This window comes from Oenanthe melanoleuca, chromosome 2 (genome assembly GCF_029582105.1).
Source record: "Oenanthe melanoleuca isolate GR-GAL-2019-014 chromosome 2, OMel1.0, whole genome shotgun sequence".
Classification (NCBI taxonomy): Eukaryota; Metazoa; Chordata; class Aves; order Passeriformes; family Muscicapidae; genus Oenanthe; species Oenanthe melanoleuca.
In genome coordinates, this window is record NC_079335.1 from 129,665,095 (window position 1) to 129,687,847 (window position 22,753).

The window sequence follows — 22,753 nt, forward strand, 5'->3', positions numbered from 1 at the left end:
AAGTTTATCTGAATAAGTTTTGATCCCCTTTCAGACATTGCAAGAATAGACAATCAGTACTGTGAAATGTGAAATTCACAGCATGAGACATGACTTGATAACATGGCTGGATTTAAGACGGGTCTTAAATTTTTTGATAGGTCTTCAACTTTTCTTAACCCACCTAATCTTTCCCAAATTATTATGTTCAGTTCACTGTGTTCTTTTGAATGCCTTGAAGGGGGAAACAGCATGAAGATTCTTCTATGAATGTCCATTCTTTGCCAACTACAGTTTAAAAATATTTGAAATATTAAGCTATTAACTAAGATAAGTATGCAAATATAGGTCAGTTGCTTATGTAGAAAATTTTATATCCATTAAAATGTTGTGATTTTCCCTCTGAAATTAATTAGGATTTTTGGACTGGCACAGGAGTGTCTTTGTATTGGGAATGCTTGTAGTAGAGGTAAAATTAATTATTTTCAAAGGGTAAATATCATGATTTTAATAACACTTAGTGTAGCTGCCAACTAAAAGGTTTTCCATGGGTTGTTTTTCTAAATTGGCCTGAGCTCTTGCAGCTACTGGCAGGGGAGCCTGCCTGTATTCTGCTGAATTTCAGCACTTACATAAGATCTATGCTGAAAGCTAGATTTATTCACTGTTATATATATTGAAAAATACCTTGTTTTACAATTGTAATCATCAACTTCTTGAGGTCTCATTTTTAAAATCCCAAAAAACAACTCCAGGGAGTCTTTTTATGGAATAGGAAAGAAATGAATTTAAGGATGGGTCAGCTGATTAACTCTCACAATGAAGAAAGTTGCCTTCTCTGAAGATCACAAAAAAAAAAAACCAAAAAAAACAAAGGTTGGGGGTGAAGACAAGAACATCATCTGGCAAAGTAAGAGAAACTGCTAATTTATGTTTATGGAAAGGTTTAGAATACCTTGTCACTGCATATTTCTTAGGAGGTTAAAATAAAACAGGCCAGTTAAGAAATCCTTTGCTTTCAAAGTCAGAGCCTGACAACATGTACAGATGATTTCATGTACCTTAATTGGCTCTGCTAAAAACTTTGCATCCAGCATTTGAAATTTCTGTAAATAGAATGATTGCTTATTACTTTCTTCAAACTCTTCCCCTGCAGATCATGAAATTCCCTGGAATTTCATGCAGGCTTCTCTACCAGGCAGCTTAAGAATTCAAGAGAGAGAAATGACTTTGTTCTGTGAGCAAACATGATGCAGGTTAATTTTCACAAGAAGAAAGCTTTCCTTTTAAACATGGATAGGTCACAAGTACATTAGTCTTGTAGTCCTAGGTGTTAACATTTCCATGATAGGAGTGAGAGCCAACAAGGATGCTCGACACTTACCCATCCCCTTCTGATCCCCCCATTTCCCACTGCTTGCCCACATAACCTTAATATTCTTGTAATCACACACCAGCACTGTGTTTAATGGCTAGCACTGGGCTGTGTTTCACACAGGGGACTTTCATCTGGTTTACTGCTTTTAAATATGATATTGTAGGAAACACTGGATCAAGGTCAAAGGAGTTGCAATGACACCTGTCTTAGGCTGTGCTAAGGGACAGTAATATCCAGCCATAGATGTGATCTTTGGCCTGCCTGTGTCTGACAGAACATATCAACAAGAGATGGAGGGATTTCATCATGGTACTGATTGTACCCTGCCACTGTTTCAAACTAATCTCACTGACAGGCATGGATGCAGTACTGAACACTTGGGAGAGTATGAGATCTGTGAGTGCTGCTGCTCTTCAGAGCTTTTTACCATTCTGCTTCTTACAAGTCCTTTTGAATGCTCTTGTAAATACAATGCCAACACCCTTGGGCCACTGAATGCATGAGTTCCCAGAAGCAAAGTAAATTCTGAATTTTTCAATGTTTTTGCAAACCTTAAGAGAACTCCATCCTCTTTTACTTCCAAGCAAGGCTCTATAGAATACTCAGCACCAAAGCAAAAAAAAATAAACCTAAAATTGCTACCTTGAAATAACAGCTTTCTTCAGCAGAATGGAGAGAAATAAATGAGTTGTCCAAATGTATATTTCTTGAAAGATCTGCAACTATGAGTTTTCAAAGTTTTCAACTATTACTTGGAGTACAAGCAGTTCATTTGGAGAATGTTTTAATACTTAGGCTAAAGGATGAATTAAATGCATGCAGTAATTACAAAAATGTCTGAGTTGCCAGGATTCAGTGATAAAAGAAAACATCAGCAGCAATTCTCTCATCTGCCTTTTAATGAAAATTAAGATTGTGGAATAGATCCTGATTTCCACAGATCCTAAGGATTCTACCCAGATGAACTTTGGTCCCTGCTATGTTTTTGAGCAGTTTTCAGAGACCTCATATGTAGCATATCTGATATATGAAAAATGAAGACCTGTCCCATTGAAATGTTGCTTTTTTGATTGGTTGGTGTATTGGTTGGCTGTTTTGTTGTTTTTTTTTTTCTGGAGTGCCACGTGGGGAGGTAGAAGCAGTAGTCCAGCTAACAGTCTCTGATTTGTGAGGATTTTTGAAGTCCAGTTTCTGAACCTATACTGATAATTCCTTTCTCTTCCCATTAGGCAGGGTTTCAGTCTGTGAAGAGCCTCATGTCCTGACATATTTGAGCATATTGTGTTTCTCTTGGCAGTGCTTGCTGGGCAGGGTCATTGTCTTCTCACAGCTGCAGGGATGCAACTTTACTGAGTGGTTGCTCAGAACTTGGCCAATCAGGAAAACCAAAAGGAAAGGAAAACCTGATACCAGCACCTATTTAAAAACACAGGTCCCATTGTCAGGTTTGTAAGCACTGTTGGATAGATTCTCTTGAGAAGCACTGAGTGTGAAACACTTCTGTTGGAGAGAAGACAAATTTATCTGTGGTCAACAGCTGCATTTTATTTTGGGAAGTAAGGTTTTTGGGGCTAAATCTTAAATACCCAAAACACTAAAACTGCACTTCTGGTCTCTCTGTACACTCAGAGTCTGATGCTTACTTCAAAGACATTTCCACTTTCCCAGTAGCTCAGGAGACAAAATTTCATCCAATATCTTGGGTTTTCCTGACTTTAAGCCAGGATCAAACCCTCTAAATTCCCCAAGGAGAGAGGCTGGTAGGGAAAGCCAGAGTCCCTGTAACCCACATCTACATGATCCTGTGGGCTGACTTTCTTTTTTTTTTTTTGGCCAATCTCTGATATAAAAATATTGGCTACATTTGCAAGGGTTTTTTTGTATTCTGTTTACACATTTAGATGCATGCAGGTACCCAGACAGCAGATGTTATCTAAGGAAATATTGCAATCTTAAATTAATTATGATGAAATGTTTTGTTTTAATAAATTATAACCCTTTTTCTCTGAGCAGGTGCACTGAAGAAGGCTGGTATCTCTTTGCAGACAGCTCAAATGGTGAATTTGGTCACACAGCTGACATTGCTACCCCAGTCATTTCCCTTACAGGGCCCAGATGCAAAATCATTTTCTGGAACCACATGAATGGTTCAACAATAGGTTCTCTGGAGGTATGGAGATGTTCTCTATTTTGTTTTGTTTTGTTTTTCTGCATGAAATTGCTGTGAGGAAATTTATGCCTTCTCTTTTAGTTTCATTAAAACCCAGGCTGCTAATAAATGAAAATTAACAATTGCTGGAACTCTACTGCTCTCAACATATTATGATGTGAAGGAAGCTCAAATAGACTGAAGAAATTATAAATTTATGCAAGCAAAAATTGTGACTTATGTCATGGTTGGAACTTTCATGCAAGGAAAAGTTTTGTATATTTGACACTGAGAAGCAGATAGATCAAATATCTACATCAAGGTCTTTTGCTAGTGTGGGGGCACAAAAATTTGACATAAAATCTTGAAGAGTTTATTCCTTGAAAAGCTGAACATACCACTTTCAGAAATTAATTATATTTATGTAAGCAGCATTGAACTATTTCTGTGATATATAAGCAACACATTTCCTTTCCATACCCTTTCCTTCATTCTAGTAAAAATAAAAGCAGTTCTGTAAAGGAAATTTAACTCATTAGCAACTTGTAGATAAAATGAGTCACTGCAGAGAGAAATGAATAAACAGCATCATTGTTCTAAACAATTATTTTTACCACACAGCTTATAATGGGATTTCCCAGGAATGTTATGGAATACTTACAGCATCAGCAATGGATTGAAAAAATACTCATATAAGTTACCCAGTCACCTGTGCACTTAGTTTCATATTGGATGTGGGCAGTGCATGAGGATTTAAATGTACTAATAAATTCTCTCTAGCCCAGTTAGTCAGAATAACAAATTACAATAAAAGATAGAATTCAGCTATTTTGAAAATAAAATTAATATTTGTGTTGACATTAGAAATGTAACCTGGGATGTGGTGAACTCTGTTCATGCAAGTGACTAGCCAGTTATTTAGCAGAAGCACGTTCTATGTTTTCTTGGATTTTTCCTAAACAATTTTTTAAAATATTACTAAATTTCTCCCAGCTAGGTAAAGACCTTGCTAGGCTGCTTGGCAAGTAGTCAAATATTAATTAATCAGAATCAGTGGGAAATCAGAGGGTGAAGATGGTTCATCCTCAGTTTTAAGGCTTGGGACCAATTAATGTGCTCTGGGACTTCTTTGCATACTCCAGGGTCCAGGATTCTTTACAGTGTAAGAACCCATGTTAGCTGGAATTATGTTTGAAGAGTATTTTGTTGAAATCAACAGCAAATCCTATGGGGCCATGCCCAGTATTATCAGCACAAAATGTGTATAATATAGATTTTTTTCTCAGTTTTAACACTGATAACAAATTCCCTCTATTCTTTAACTGATTCTTCCTCACCCCAACTTATTTCATTTTAAGATGTACCAAAGGAAAATCATGAAACCTTTGCACACTGTTAATAATTGCCTGGTTTAAATTGTTTGATTAATTGTTTAATCAATTAATAATGGGTATAAGAATAACTCAGAAAATGAGATTATGTAGGTGATTTCTCATTATTTATATTAAGAAGGCTCTAAGTATTGCATGAATGGGAATATTTTCTGTGATTAAAAGACCTTTTATCCATATCTTCCCCCAAGACTACCACACTTTTTCCACTTTTGCTTTCAAGCCTGCATCCATGCCTTCAAATGTTGTGTAGGATTGCTGAAGATTTTCCTGCTATTTGCATTAATAGCTACCTTCCTGTGTTTCTGTTACTTTCTTAAACATTGATTTGTTGTCACTCTCCTGAGCAACCTCAGTTTGATTATTTGTTGGAACCTTTTTTATTTAGTTTCTCTGCTTTGGCTTGGTATGGGTAATTCTACCAAAGTAATGGATGTGCTTTTTTACAATGTAATTAAAATGCATAGCTGTTCAAAGTACATTAAGGTACAGGGAAGCCTTGGGTTTTAATAGCACAGAAATTAATGGCCATGTTTTACTCTAAAGTTTTAACCTTTATCATGATATGATAGAAAATATGAATTTATGATGAAGGAATTGGATATATAATAGAGTGGATAATTTACAATATGTAAAAACGTGTGTGTGTGTGTGTGTGTTTATAGTCACACATATCTACCTTCATATAAATATATTATTTGTATTTGAGTGTAAAAATTATATTTTCTTATTCAGCACTCTTTATTCTTTCAAATAATATCTGTAATCCCTTTCTCACAAATTTATTTATTTTCACTTAAAATTCACATCTTCTTTGGCAGATCTTCCTGTCTATAAAGTCAGAAGTCACTTGTTTTTCTATTCAATTTAATATATTATCTATTCTTTTTTTTCCCCCCTGAAATGAAAGCTCTTTAATGTGAGAATTTGCTGTTTGCTTGGCAGAACTTACCTGTTATGCAATTTCATATACACTCGTGGGACTGCATAAATTTAAAACAAAAAAAAAGGTGTTTTTTCATTATGATGAAAAATGCCTGGGCTGCCCTAAGAAGATTACACACAGCAGTGATAAATCCTTGAAAGCAGAAACAGTGCAGGGAACTGGTGAATGGATGTTTAGCTCTGCTAGCACTGGCTGGAGACACAGCTTGACACACTTCATCAAACACCCATCTTGTTATTGTCAGCTCAGTTGAATTTGGATGCCCAAGAGATTGGACCAAAGAATATTTAGGACTTTCTGCTCATGTTGAAGCGTGTCATCATTCCCCAGTTTGCTGTTTACAAGGGTATGGGCTTTTAAAGCCTTTCATTGCTCAAACAGATGAAATTTTGTCTTAAAAAAAAAAAAAGAAAAAAAAGCCTATTTATAAAAAAAACTATATAGAAGAAACAAAATGTTTCCTAAGAATCAGGACAAGAAAATCCATCCTGGAAGAACAGTTAATTGTATGCATGAACAAATCTATTTTTCAGCAAGTCTTGTTAACCCTGTTACCATGCTGTACAACTGAATCACTAATGAACAATTTTTATTCACTGCTAACCACTCTGGATAAATTAATGAGATGTGTTAGTCCAGTTAAGGCTGTGGGCTGGGCATGTCTATGAGGAGATCAGAAAATCTTGAAAGATTATTTTCTTATTTTTTTTATTCATGCTGACATATCCATGTGCATCAGGTAGGACATTTGGGAAAGGCTCTTCACCCAGAGGGTGGCTGGGCACTTCAGCCTGGCAGTGCAAGGAGCACCTCAACAGCCTTAGCTGGATCATTCAGCTTTAATAGATCTGCAAGGAGCAGGGATTTGGATCTGATGGACCCTTCCAACTCCAGATATTCTATGATTCTGTGAATTTTAATGATGGAATAGAAATTAGACATACAGACAATATTGTACTCTTGTATATGATTATAAGACTCTTAAGTGAATTGGTAATGCAAACATATTTTTTGTGACCTAGAATTATTTTCTTTTTTAGGTACTCTATAAAAGCAGTAACAAGACTTCTAAACTGTGGACTCAAAGTGGCAGCCAAGGTCCCCAGTGGAACAGAGCAGAAGTGTTCTTAGGAATTCGTTCAGATTTTCAGGTGTGTCTTCCTATGTGATGTGCTTCCTAGAGAGCTGGTTATTTGTATTTCTATATTAAGCATTCTTCACCCTCTCATTTCCTTTTTTACACTCTGCATGTACCTCTCCTCCTGCATAGAAGAAATGATCTTTTTGGCTGTCTGATTCATTATCTGAGATGGAGGAGATTTCTTACTCCTCTTTAATCTCAGACTGATATCCATTTTTTTAGACTGAGAATCCCATCTATCCTTGAATCCAACTCGGTTTAAAATATTCTACTTCTTTCTCCTTAGTGTGCAGTAAGTAAAAACATCTGGGTTTTGGAAAAAGAATCTTGAGCATGACATTTCCTTTGAAATTGGAGCAGGTTTGCAAACCTCTTAGAGATACTTGCTTAGTTGTAGTCTTATGAAAAAAACCCAAAATCCCCAAGGATAGTCAGCAACATATTTTTAAAAGAGTTACATTTCCTGATACTTCTGTCTTGGAATTTTAATGAAATTTTAACATTCATGGCAATAAATGATGAATGACACAGTAGTCTTCTTCAGACTGACTTTGCAGAAGTAGGAAGAGCCCTTGCTATTAGTTCAGGATGAGTGAGACCAGTATTTCTTTGAGTGGCATGATTTATTTTCTTTTTTTTTTGTATGCTTGGTAATGTTAGCAGATGGTCCTTCAATAACTATGGTGACAGATCTGTCCCTACTGTGGTACCAGACTTTGCAGAATTATGCTTTGACAGTAAGAGCTGACCACTTCATATCAAAAGATTTTAAAGGACCATCAATCTCTGTTCTCTAATGTTGTGTGTATAAGCATTTCTCTATCTTATCAGTGGCTTTCTGTAACAGCTCTGTAATTTTTATTAGGTTATTTTCAGGGCAAAACGTGGTGTCAGTTACATGGGAGACGTGGCAGTGGATGATATTACCTTTGAAGATTGTTCCCCTCTGCTTATCTCAGACAAACCTTGCACATCAGAGGAATTCATGTGTGCCAACAAGTACTGCATCCCAAAGAATAATCTGTGTGATTTTGTAAATGACTGTGAAGATAACTCAGATGAAAGTCCTAGTATTTGCAGTAAGTATGGTAGTTTTTTAATATAATTATCATAAATAACTCTGCCTGCTGTGGATTTTTTTATTACTCAAATACTTTTGACAGCTCATCAGCTGGGAAAGCAAACAAGAAGGTAATAATTTAATTCTAATCCTTGGCTTTTAAGGATTTTAAATTATTATTATTTAATTTAAAATAACACGATACAAAATACAAAGAGCTGCTAATGAATGTCTTAAAATAACTCAGCAGCTGTCTTTAAAAGCAGAATAAAATTATCCTGCTTTCCATATGAAAAGAATGTATTAAAGCTGAAAAAAATAATTCAAGCATAATACCTTTGGGAGATGAGGGACCTACCTCCTTAGATATTTCAAGGGTTGTCAGGTCTCAGCAAATTATTTTAATCTGAATTTTTTTTTTAATCTTGTTTTACAAGACATATCAAGAAGCAGCATATGTAGTATCTGATTCAAAGAATGATATTTCATATCAAATGGCTCCTCCTGGATCACAATATTAACACCTGCTTTTTTTTTACTGCTACCAGTGTGGGAAATGTTCACACAATCAAACCTGAATTATTTGGTACCATATTAACAGTTGCCGAATTTTTATTGAGAATAATAATTCAGTTTATCAGATTCTCAGAGAATACAATTCTGTGAATCAAAGGTGTGCTTATATCCTATGAAAGCAAAGGTACATGGCAAAGGAACCTTATTTTGCAAATTATTTTCATATTATTAAACTACTCAATGATTTCCATCCAGGAATAGTACATCACTGAACTATATGGGGACCAGTTCAGATCCTCTGCAACTAAAATTGCAAGTTGCAATTACTCTGTTAAAAAGTATTCTGAAATTTTAATTTTTTTTTTTTTGGGGGGGTGGGGCTGGAAGAGGGGCAGGGAAAGAGGAATTCAGTTTTCTGCATTATCTGTGTTTCCCATGGAATACCATCAGACAAGTATAAATTGAAGCATTAATGGCAAAATGGTTCAAATGAACTGATGGAATTTAGTTTTGCATAGAATAAGGATTTTATTCCAATTTTTTCCCACTGGAAGAGATTGATTGAAACAGTCCCATAAAGTGAATATTTTTCTCTAACATGTTTTCTATTATTATTTTTAAGTAAGGAAAAAATTGTATAAAATTCTTTATAAAAATTTCCCTAACTGCATTTTAATTGTAAGCTTTACAGTGAAGTATTAAGGTGTTTTAAAATCACAGGTGTCATTTAATATCCAAGTGTACACCTGCAGTAACTTGAGCTGCTAAGCAAGCTGCCTAAATTCTCTTTTTCTTCAGTGTAGTAACTTGTTTTCAGGCTGAAGTTCATGCAACTTAAAATCAGTTGTTTGAATTAGATTAAATGAGTTGTCCTGTAGATATGAGTATTTCTCTTTGTTGACCGTAGAGATTCTACAAGGACATCTAAACTTAAGTTAGGTAATACCCAATATGCACAGAATTAGAAGGGATATCAATTCTCATGCCTTAAAATTTTGATTCTTAAAAACACATCTTTAAAATAAGATGATCCATTGTATGCATGAATTTTATTGACTCAAGATGGAAATTGTAAATAATGGAAGGAATTTCTTTAAGAATGATCTTGAAATATTAAGTAATTAAATCAGTTGAAAAATATGAATAGGAAAAATTTTATGGGCAGTTGCATTCAGTTGAGTTAATCTACAATCTGTGATTTTCATAAAAAGATAATTGTATAATTTCACACGTCAGGTCTGGGTTGGTTTTAATTGTTATTCCAGATGGCACTGTATTTGCAAACAAAGGTAAAAGGGCAGCTAGTTCTGTTAGACAGCTCATTCTTTTAACAAAAAGTTTCTAACTTTTTTTGCTTTGTGATATTCACAGATTAAAATTCAAAGAAAAAAATATTTTATCTGATTTCAGGCTGAAACCTTTGAGTTAGCAGTCTGTCCTGTTTTGGTCCATGTCTAGATTCCATGGATTCTAGATGCTTGGCCTGCTTCTAAATACCTTTCAGTCAAATAAAACTACTTTAAAGTGGCTGAACTTTATCAGGCCTCAGAAGAGGCTCAGATTTTGATTATATTTTGGAGGAGACATTTTGTAATTTCTGATATTGTCCTACAAAATAATACATACATTTCCAAATTTATCTTCAAAGCACTTTCCTTTTCAGCAATAACAGTAAGAATTTTCAGGATACTGTCAAAAGCCTCTTGAAGTCTGCTTAAATTCCATCTTATTTCAGCAATTTTAGTCTTACTTGGTAATCATTATAATGAACTTACAGGTGTATAGAGAGAAAAATTAAACTTCTGGGATGATGCAATTGATTTAACCTTAATTTATGTGGACAGTTTACTCACCATGTTGGCTGTTTTGACATTCAAGATTCGAAAATTGATACACAGCATGCATGTTGTTTCATATAAAAATCAAAATTATCAGTTTTCTCCTTTTCTAGTCATTAAGCAAAACTTAAGAAGATATGTAGACAATCATAAGAAATGTAGACAATCATAGAATCATTTATGTTGGAAAAGACCTTTAGGATCATTAAATCCACTGTTAACCTATAATTGCCAATTACACCACCAAACCATGTCCCTAAGTGCCACATTTACACAGCTTCTAAAGACCCCCAGGGATGGTGATTCACCCCAGGAAAGCCTGTTCCAATGCTCAACAACCATTTCAGTGATTTTGTTTCCAACCTTAGCCTCTGCTGGTGCAACTTGAGGTCCTTTCTTCTCCTCTCACTCTTTACTTGGGAGCAGACACTGACCCCACCTCTCCTCAGCCTCCCTTCCAGGAGGTGCCAGGAGCAATAGGGTCACCCCAACCCTCCTTTTCCCCAAACACCCCTGCTCCTCATCTGACCTTTGGGCACAATCCACCACCAACATAATTATCTGTGGCTCCATATTGGCAAAGAAAATACAAGTGAACTGAGGAACTGTGCAAAAGTAGACTGACTTTGGGTATGATACAGCTCAAGGTTGTCACACCCACATTTATGTTTTGTCTTTATACAGGCTGTGTGTTCATGGTGCTCAGTACATTAATTTGGATGTGTCTGTTCCCTAGATATAGGCATTTCTTCCTGTTCTCACCCAATCCCAACATGTTCCTTCAGAAAGAGGCTGGTTTTCTTCACAAGTCTCAAATGCTCTATGGAGGGCCAGTTAGGACCCTGAGGGGATAAAATAGTTAACTAAATTTTGTTGCATTTATCCCAAGGATTCTGTTGACTGTAATAACAAAAACACTGGACCCAACTCAAATATATGCAAGTGGGTTTGTCCTAATATTGTATTCCAGAACATTAAAAATGCTCTTTTTAATGAGATACATGGATATTATTTTTTGTCTAGTGAAGCATTTTTTTCCCATAGATTTGAGTACTGGGTTGTTTATATGTAGCCAATTAACTACTTGAAAATAAATCTCTTTTCATGTGTGTGCAAATATATTTCAGGTACATCTATTGGGCGTTGCAATTTTGAGTTTGACCTTTGTGGATGGAAGCAAGATGAAAATGATGATTTTGACTGGCACCTCAGAACTAGCAGTACTACAAAACTGGGCACTGGACCAGCTACTGATCATACACTGCAAGAGCCATCTGGTCATTACATTTTTATAAAGAGTTCATTTTATCAGCTACCAGGACAAAAAGCCAGGATTTCTAGTCCTGTCTTAAGCAGAAGGAATAAAAGCTGCAAGGTACATGAGGGTGTGGTACTAGCAGGAATGAATAATTTGATTTCTAGATTGCACCAAGAGAGTACTCCTGAAATGATTAGAGATGATTACTGAAAAAATTCTTGAGGAAAAAAAACCAGCAACATGTTTTTGTAGAGAAGTCGGGATCAGATCTTAGTTCATTTAAATCATAAGAAAAAAATATATCTTGCTGTGGGAGAAGAATGATTCTGGAAGTAAATGAGTACTCCATGAGATTCAGATGAAGCTGACAGTAAATGCAATGTCAGATTTACAGTGTCTTATGTAACTTGTCCAAAGTAGCAAACAACTATGTAATGATTTCTGGTTTTATGGAGAATGTGCAGCAACAATTAGTTTTCAAAGAGCACAACTGCAGAAGGAAGGATGTGTGACTGAAGGCTTTATCACCAGCTCTTCTCTAGAGAATGGAGAAGTGTAAGCCCTGATCTTCCAAAACATTGCAGCACTTTGTGGTGACTTCAGCTTGAACATTTCTTTGCAAACCTGGAATGAAAAGTTTCCTGGTTTTGATACATCTTTTACAGTCTTTGCTAAAAATATAATTTCCCAGAAACTTTAGCTATGCCTTATTTCAAAACTGCAAGTTTACCTTTATATATCTAGTAAGTAGAGGATATCAAGAGGATAATTTTTATGAGGCAATTTTTTAAAAAGCTTTTGAAATTAACTGTTTGTGTGATCACAGAACTGTGCTCATCAAATGAAGGTGGTCTTAGACTGAAATAGTCCTAAATAGTTTACAGGCTATGCAGGTGACATCTCGTGCAAAATGTGCAGTCACAAGATTTTAGTTCATTTATCTCTTACTATTCCTGAGGAATATTTCTGAGCAAAGAGTTTATTTTAACTTAGAAAGAGTTCTGCTTATGTTTGAGATTTCTAACCAGTTCATTTTACTGAAATACTTCTCTGAAAACTCTCCAAACTCTTTATAGATAAGAAAGTCAAGAAATATTAAAGAGTTTGATTTTAGATGCAAAGGAAAACTTGAATAATTATGATATTCAGTAGCAAAATTTAATCTAGCCATTATAAATTTATCTTCAAAATTGGAACCATGTTAATTTTTTGTATTGCCTAAAATGCATATAAAAAAAATTCTGCTTACACAAATGTGGAGATCTCAGCCTTCTGCTTCTAGCATCATATTTGAGAGTATCTCTCTACATTATCTAGTTTTATGCTCTAAAAAGAACTTTTCCACATTTTGACTTCTATGAAGCATAAAATATGCAAAAAAATGCAGAATAACTGAGAATGACATGTTGACATCTGTACTGTTATGATGTACCACATATTAAATGTAATTAAGTGCTTGAAATGTAACTATGGGAAACTGTTGCTTTTAGCACATGGAGAATTATTTACAAAAACACACAGGTTTATGCACCTTGTGCAGACCAAACCCTTGACATACATGACATGGCCTGAAACAGTCAGTCATATTTAGGATATTTTACTTTTTGGAGGTTCTGAGCAGTTCTGTTGCTTACACATAGAAAATGACTAAAGGAAATGCAATTTCTGGTGTAGTAAGTTGTATGAATGGCAAAAAAAAAATATTTCAAGATCCAAAACCTCGTCTTATAAGATCAGAGTCCTCTGAAGTATTTTACTCCTTCCTATGGGTGATTTGAGAAGAAAATGCTACATCATATATTACAAAATATTTAATATGGGATCTTAGACCATTTCAAATTGTAGGAAAAGGAGCATTTACATCAATGGGACAAGCTTTATGCAGAGAAAACAAATATAGAGCAGTAAACACAAAAGGACAAAAATTAATATAAATATTTTTTCTATATAGAAGACTTTCAGAAGCAAAGCTACACCTTCAAAAGGATTAGAAATCCAAGACTGAATTGGAAAGAACTGAGAGTGAAGTTAAACGTGTTGATTTTTTTCTGTATTTATTTGGTCTTTTGTATTTCAAAATTTCCCCATTTTTACTTTATTTAAAACAAATAAATCAATGTTTTCTAATCCAAGTACCTCTTATATATTTTATGTTTTTTGGGTTTTTTTTTCATATGTCCATGTAGAAGTTTTGCCCCCATTATAGACTGGATTATTTTCTAATTGCATGCTCTAAAATCTACATAAACATATTTTTAAACAGAAAATTGTTTGGTAAAATGAAATTGCTACCTATATTGTAAATGGCACTACCCCATTCCTCTGTTTCCTTAAAAAGTGTGTTAGTTCTTATACATTTAAATGCAAGAGTCATACAAAGAGATGCTGTTGAATATTTTAATGATGGTTTTGAAGTTTGACTTACAGAATATTTAAAGAATTGCCACTAGTACGTTGTTTTGTTGCTTTTGATTAAATTATTTTTAATCAGCAAAATTAATGACTTCTCTGAATGCTATTAGTAATGCTCAGGTTAAGAATTAGAGTAAATAAAATAGCAGAATTTGACTGAAGTCACCTATTGCATACTTCATGCTCTTTTTTTTTTACTTACAGATAATTTTCTACTATCATATGTATGGAGCTCACATTGGATCATTGCTTATCTACCAGAGAACTACACTGAAACATGAAAAACTCCTCCTTAATCTCACTGGAAACCAGGGAAATTTCTGGCAGCACAAGGCACTGACTCTGTCTGGAGATGGGGATGAAGATTTTCAAGTTGTCTTTGAAGGGGTGGCTGGACAAGGTCCCAGTGATGGCATAGCACTGGATGACCTCACGTTTTCCAGGGAGTGCTTGCCATCCCAGGAGTTTTTACCAGCAGAACCCACAAAGCCACCTCCAATAGGTATGTTCCTGCTATGGGCAGTCTCTAAGTTTGGAAAGAAGGAAGAACAGCATTATTTTCATTTCTTTGTCTCTCAAAAGACAAATGGAGAAATCCATATCTTGCTAAAGATCTGTAGAAATTCTAACACTTTTAGGCAGCCCATGAAATTCTATTAATATCATTTTATGAAATTGTTGTTTGGGTACTAAATCAACCATTATGAATCTGAAATTCTTCTTGTCCAGCCACGTACACTTGGCCAATATCCTGCTTAATTCAGAAGGGTTTATTTATCAAAAGTTGTAAAATAAAGTTGTAGAATAAAGAGCTGAGTGGGACAGAGCTAATATGGATAGTTTGCAATAAGGCCAGCAGGTTTAAATGGTTTTTGGCTGGTAGGAATTGCTACTAATATGCTTAGGCACCATATCCATCTTCTACCTCTGTGCTATGGTGCCAGCATCAGTGCAATTATTAGCCCCATCCTCACTCCACTAGGGAAATAAGGCTCAGAAAACATTTACCAGAAATGATACAGTCTGGATGGGGATGGATCCCCATAACCCCAAGGTAAGAGCTACTCATGAAAGCACTGATGCTGTACCTCAGCAGTATTTGCTTGGACACAAATGATGAAGGAGAGACTCTTTTTGACAGAACAGGACAAATGTTTTTCCTTTTTCCCCATTTATCACAAAGCTACTGAAATGTAACCCCCTAAAGTGGAATTTAGGAGATGCATTTTCTTCCTGGGCCCACTACAAATTTCCTGCATGGCTGCAGAAAGTAATTTTATCTCACTTCTCTGTCTTTCTGATCAATAAAACAAAGTTAATATTTCCCAGTGTCAAGGACTACCACGAGAATGGATCATTAATTTATGCAAGCAACTTTGCTTTGTTACTGCTGCTAATGAGGAGCCTTCCCCTTCAGGATGTCATTAAGCACTGCTCAGGCATTGGGAAATAACACTGATGAGACTACATCAAACCCAAGAAATAGCACTGAACTTTGAGCATGGGATAAGCAGGAAAGATACAGGCAAATTTTCCAGCCATCTCCCTGATAAGGTGCCAGTTCTAGTACTGTTGGCTTCCTACTTCTGCCAAGCCAGTCATGGAAATTTACTGCAAATGAGATTTGTATTTTAAAGTTCAGCTTTATATAACATTACCCCAGGAGGAACACTAGCCAAGCTTTCTGATTCTTTATTTTTGTTGTATTCAGACTCTGTCCTCTTAATGGGAGATGCAAGTCCCTGTGGCAATGTTAGAAGCTTTAAAAGCTTTGGTTTTGATAGTAAAGGATGTTCCAAAACACTTTTATGTTTTATAATAAAAAAGATACTAAAATCTCAGGAAAGAGCCACCAGAGACTGATTTCTTGGTGTAGCTCATCTAAGATGTACCTAGTGAACTTCAGAGGTTCACAATAACACTTTAAGGCAATGGTTTAAATTCATCCTTACAACAAACCATAGTTTTTATATTGACAAATTTTACTTGTCTAGGATAAGAGTTGGCATAACCCACTGAGGGGTTCAACTTAGAGCTGCTACTTAGCAGTGGCACCTATTTGCATCTCTGCTTGTCAGTGGGTCTGCTTCTGCTCATGGAAATGCTCTGAACTGTGGCAAAATGGACCCTGGATGTTGTGAAAAGTGCTCTGTAATGCAACTTTTTAAAACAGAGCCAGCTAGAATGGCCACAATGATCAGCTGCAAAAATCTGCAGCCCTAGACTCATCTGTTTATATGTAGAAATAAAGGAAAGTTTAACCAAAAGTAAATCACTTATATCCATTCTTCAGTTTTTTTGGAAGTTTCTGAGGATGCAGATCATGCAGCAAAGATCTGTTTCCTTCTTGTCTCCAGCTAGGTAATATATTTGCTAAGAAAGTAAAGAATTTTTCCTCTTTTAGAGAGAAATTTGTAGTTTGTGAGGTCTACTCTAACACAATTCCTTTTCAATGTTTTATTTCTTTTAGATAATAGTTGTAATGCATATATCAAAGGAGATTCTTCTGTGCCTTATTGAGCCATATCACTGTATAAGACAATACTAAGTAGTCTTTGCTTGTTATTTCTGTGCATAGAGTCATATGGGTGTAGTGTAAAGACAGAATAGAACAGAATCATTAAATGCTCCCATCTGTGACACAGAATCTTAGTATTCAGAAGAATTTTTCTCTGGCTTTATATAAACACATTGAAATTCTGCACATTAACAAAAATATATTCTAAGGTGGCTGTTTCATTCAGACAAACATGCAGTAATGTTTAAAGGTTGGAAGTGAGCACTGGACAGCTAGAAAAAAATAATTTTGAGAGTTAGCATTGTAAGTTTCTGTAAACTACAGGATACTGTAGATTGTTCTCAATATGCTGCTTAGCAACAACAGTGCTGAACTGCAAAGCCACTGAGAGCCACTTAAATTGCTGGGCCTGAGAAACAATAAAAATCATTTTAGGCTGGCCCTTATCAAATTTTCATTGTATGAACACCAGTTTTTGCTCTTGTGCCACAATGGTACTGTGTGGAGAAAAATGCAAAGGCAGTTTTGTTCTGGCAATGCTATTTGTGCCTGTTGCTGTGTCTCTGCAGTTTGGTAAGGTTTTTAAGTTAGATTCTGCTTCGTGTAAAAGGCTGCCTGCATCCACATCAGCCCAGGAAGAGACCCTGGCCACTCTGAACCTTGTGAAAGTTAATTGTTTCTGTATTTGGTTTGTGTGGCAAGGTGCTGGTGGCAGGGGGAAGCAGGGCTGACCTTGAGATGGTGCCAGAAGTTTCCCTCTTCCCTGGCAGAGGCAATTCCAGCTGGCAGCAGGATGGACCCACTGCAGGCAGGGCTGAGCCCACCAGGGAGGGTGGCAGAGTCCCTGTGGCAACGCGTTTAAGAAATAGAAAAGTTGTTGCACAAAAACCATTGCAGCCAGAGAGAGGAGTGAGGATATGCAAGAGAAGGACTTTCCTGGCACAAGGTCAGGGAGGAAGGAGCAGGAGGAGGTGCCCCAGAAATCTCCAGATTTCCCTGCAGCCTGTGGTGAGTGCCATGGAGAGTTAGGCTGTCTCACTGCAGCCCATGGAGGTTAATGGTGGAATAGTTATCCACAAGTTATCCATGAATAATATTTATACTTGCAGTTGTTTACAAAAGATTTGACATGGATTTGACAAAAATTTCCATGATCTCTAAACTTGGTTTTCCTCTCTTTCTATCCCTTCCCTCCTGCAGAGTTGTTACTGAGTATAAAAACTGCAGATCTCTCCATCAGGGTTTCTGCTCATGTCTCCTTCCATTCACCTGGGAATACAACAGCTGCCAAGGGCTGCCTGATCAGATTAGCTGGCTACAATAAAGAAAAGCTATTCCCAGAGACTAGAGAACTGGTATCTGCTGACTCCTGTTTTGTAAAGAAGACAGTTATTTTCAGCAAATTAAAAGCAATTCACCAAAGAGTGGAACATGTCTTTGAGAACTTTGAGAACATGGGAATATTAACAGAGAATCACATCAAGGTTCATCTCACTTGATATCCTCTCTACTGCTGTTAGTGAGATGCTGAACATACATGATACTGCCTCTTAATGTTCCTAATATTTCCTTTTTAGGACACTTAATGAACCAAATGTAGTTTGGGATATGTAGTAAATCTGAATGTATTTGCCTCCTGTGTAGAGCCTAGTTTCCCTAGAAGCACATTCAAAGTACAGCCCCCTTCCCATTTTTGCAGCAAGCTGTACAGTTCTTCCACTTGCTCTGAAAGAGACTCTATTTTCACCCTCTTTTTTCTGAAAATGGTGAGCAGCCAAACACACCTAGTCCATATTGTTCTCTATCCAGTCATCCTTAAACAACATTATACTCTGAAGTAGTTTCAGCTTATTTCTTACATGGAAACTATTGCTCCTGTTTTCCTTTCTCTGACTTTAAAAAAAATCCACTATACTCTTCTGGGATTGTAAAATCAGGTGTGTGTAGAGCATTTAGGAAATGAATGATATGGTAACAAAATGGATTTTTTTCTCTCTTTTCTCTCTTTTCTGATAAATCCTAAAACCTTGATTATTTTGTCCTTTTTGAACACTAAGCTTTTGTGTTCTTGGAACTGTTTCAGTACTGTGCTGTGTCACTCTTCAGGAGTGGTGGAGATAGGATTCCAGAACCTGTGAAAATGGGCCGTGCTATTCTGTGTAACTCAGTAACTTCACTTTTCATTGCCAGTCACTCAGGGTGCAATTAATTTGCTGAATTGTGACTGTTTATCTCCATTGTAGTTGCATAAAATAACTAATGCACTTGTGGGGGCTGGATGTTACATATACATATATATGTACATATGCATATACACATAGATGTTATATATCTATATTTATATATAGATATATATAAATACATATATACAAATATATATATACATATATACATATACATATATACATATACACAGATGTATATTATATATACATTTATATATATCTATACATACATATATATATACATACATATATATATATATACATACATATATATATATATATATACACATATACAGGGATTATAAGAAAGTGAACTTCCTGCAGTGGCAGCTGACATCAGAAAGGTTTTTTAGTTCATAACTTGCAATGGGTACAGCCCCATTAAGCAGGTTCATTTTCTCAAAATCCCTATTATTCATAGTTATTTCTACCTTATATTACCCTGAATACCTTCATATCTCATGTCCCATGCACTTGCCTTGTTTTTAAAAGTTAACCTTAAAGAATACAGTCTTGATGTTTTTGTCTTTCCTTGGGATTTTTTGTTTTTGTTGATGGGGTTTTTTTGTTCTATACTGATTTTTAAAATCATTTCTACCTCACAAAAAAAAATTAAAATTTATAGAATTCAGTCAGCAACATAATTCAAATAAATATACACAAAGTAGTAGAATTATCAGGAAATCTGATTTGCCAAAAATATTTTCATTTGAAATATTGTTCAAACTCTATAGTGTACTCTAAAGCCAAAGGATTTTGCTTATATCACTCCTTTGCAGTTATAATTAGATCTATAAAAGTTTACAGACATATAAATAGAAATAACTTTGGCAGTTTTTGTGGCTAATATATAATTACAAGAATAATAAAATGTTGTGCTTCAGTGCATAATGTGATCTTCTGAAAAGAGTAAAAAATCACTTTATGCAGAACTAATCAAATAACAAAACATTTGTAGCTTCATTTGAAACAGCCAGCATTGACCATTGACTGAGAGAACAGGATGTGAAATGAATAAAATAGTATTTCTAAAGCATTTTAAAACCAGTTCTGAGAAGAGAAAGAAGTAACAACAAAGCTGAAAACAAACAAAAATAAACAATTAATCCCAAAAAAACCAACAAAAGCTTAACAAAAACCAATCAGCCAACTAAAGAAAGACCATCCATTAAAACCCCCAAATAAAAACAAGTGTATAAAGAGGACTCATAATTTCTTTTGGAAGATTGAATCTGCCTCTGTAGTTGCCTTAATTACATCCAGAATATTGTGTAACTTTTTTCTTCTTTGGTACCTGAACAGCAACATATTCTCAGATGTATCTAGACTGAAGTTCCATGCAAAAGGCAACTTTTATTTTTATCTATACAGTAATAAAAAAGCTTTACCATTGTGGTGTTTTAAAACCACGAGATCTACATATTTAATTTTTTCTCTCTCCTGTCAGGTACATTATACAATTACTTCCTTTTCTTTTTTTCAGAAAAATGGTGGAAATACTGTAGAATATGTGGATTGGTTTAGGAACCTGGTATAAAGCTACTACTTTTGAATATGAAGTAGTCATGAATACTACTTGAATTCTATATTTATTTTCCACCTGCTATGAAGAAAATTATCCTTTTATTGACTGTGAAGAGGAAAAATATATAGCCCAGATTTTCTAATTCTGTTGAGCTTTCTGCAGTTAAATTCCAAATCTGGGTACTTGTAATAATTTTATTTTATCAGTTAAACTGGAAATATTGCCCTCATACCACCTTTTTAATTCCACAGTTTCTTCTGACTCTTTTTTCTTGTTTGTAGCTTGGACTCTGATCTATTTCCTTTTATTTTGATCCCTAACCTTACCAGTTTGTATAATGGTTTGAAAGCAATGAAAGCATTTGCTAAACTAAAAAAGAAAATCACATGAATTTTTACTGGTCTAATTTCCAAGATAATTAAAAAAAATTAGACTGGCTTGTAATTTTAAGGGAGTTAAATGCTTTTTCCCCACCATTCTGTGGGGATTTAGGATACATTTCAGTCCCTAACCAACTAGAATATTTGAACATGTAGTAAAGTACAGATAATTTGAATACATTTCCCATACTTTTTTATAATTTTATGTCAAAGAAACAAAATTTTTTCCCTAGTTATTCTCAGACCTAATAGTGAAATTAAAGCCCACAAATTCTTTGGATCAGCAGTCAGATGAGAGCAAAGCTTGAATTGGGCCCATAACTGATAATGACTCTAGAAACTGGCCAGCAGAATGTGATTAATGTCTCCTCAGAACATGATTAATGTCATCTAAGGTCCTTGGAGGTAGGGCATTGTCAGCCCTTGTTTTTCTGTTTCACAAAACTGTTTAACATCTTCAAAACTTTCTTTAGCTCTTGGGTCTCCATGGACTTGTTTCTGAGAAAGTTGTCCCAGAGCAGGAATCCAAATAAGTGTAAGGTCAGGAGAAAAGAATTTTCCAGCTGCCACTTTGATGAGAGTCTCTGAGCAGCAGGTGAGGGCAGGTATTTATATCCACATTCATAGTGTGAGCTGATCATTCCTTTTGGCAATGAGTAGCTGGGGTTTGGGAAAAGCTTTTGTAAACAAACTGCTCCAAGAATTGCGAGAGGAATTTCCAGTACTATATTTATAAAGGAGAACCCTCTTTAAGAGCCCTGTTCTCCCATTTTCTCTCTACTGGGAGAACTTAGTAAGAAGGCTTTGACCAAATCTGAGCTTTCACAGGACCACCAGTGCTGTTGTCATTATTGACTATCATTATTAGACATTTCTCTGTGTGTTAAACATTCCACATTCACAGCTGGCCTTTCCTTGGATGAGCTGAGAACATGAATGCTCTAACTCTACTCTGCATTCCAACAACTAGGTAAAAAGTTGCTCTTACTGGTCTGTAATGACTTTTCCTCACACATCTAAAAGTAGAGAAATTATGTCTCAGTACAGAGCATTCTTAGAAATATCAGATGTTTCTACTATTAAGTCTTGCAACAGCAAAAGCAATCTGAAAGAGAAATTGTATTTCACAGAATCTACTCCTGTTTTACCTTTAGTGCAGTACAGCTTTGCTGGGCATTTGAATTTTCTAGACAGCCTGGAAAAAAATTTCTATATTTGGTTAAGACTGAAGACAAGTGTTGTTCTTTATTGTCCTTCTCTAACTGTAGGAAACAAGATCTTAAGTCAAATGTTTTTTAAGTATAAAAGTGCTTTTTTAAAAAATATCAATAGTCACTTTGGACTACATTTTACATTTCTTGTTAGGAACTTATATTTTCAATATGGTGTACCAGAGATAAAGCAAAACATAATTTTGAACAAGATGCTTGTAAACTTTACTTGAAAGTTCAGTTTATACTTTGTGCTTTATTTCAGGCAGCTCACTGCACAGCTTCATTTTCATTCTCTGATTTTTCAACAGACTATGACTTCCAAGTCAAATGCTATTTTAGCTTTTGGAAGGTAGCTAACTATCCCAAGATGTGCCTGGCTGCTGTTCAGTGTTAGGATAAACAAACTTAATACACAAATAAGTGGTATAAAAACTGCCAACATTTATTAAGTATTCTTGCCTGTGGAAAGACCACAATCAAAAGTCAAATCAGCCCCTTGTTCCACAGTCCATGTTGAAGACAAGAGGTAATGAATGTGTTAGAGACCTCTGCCTTGCCTGTGTCCCTGTTTATGAGGGCATCATCCTCATCCTGTATTGGGTCGACTGCCATTAATATATTTGAAAAAATGTTTTTTATTGTCCTCCCACAGTTCTGCTCAGCTGAACTTTTGCCACACATTTTTTTTCCCTGCAGTGGCAATCAGCATCTCTCATTTTCCCATGTCACCTGTCCTTGCTGCTGCTGGCCATACACCTTTCTCTTTTGCCTTATTTCCTAGAGTATATTCCTCTTTAGTCAAGGTGGCCTTCTGCCTCACCTG

At 35.5% G+C, this 22,753-nt stretch overlaps 1 protein-coding gene across 1 annotated transcript in view; it reads left to right on the forward strand.

The window, feature by feature from the left end:
* Positions 1 to 22,753, forward strand: part of MALRD1 (MAM and LDL receptor class A domain containing 1) — a 230,720-nt gene that overhangs the window by 84,190 nt on the left and 123,777 nt on the right. Inside the window, 5 exon segments of the mRNA XM_056482973.1 lie at positions 3,371 to 3,527; positions 6,884 to 6,994; positions 7,850 to 8,063; positions 11,526 to 11,773; positions 14,273 to 14,570. Coding sequence (XP_056338948.1) covers positions 3,371 to 3,527; positions 6,884 to 6,994; positions 7,850 to 8,063; positions 11,526 to 11,773; positions 14,273 to 14,570 — 1,028 coding nt within the window.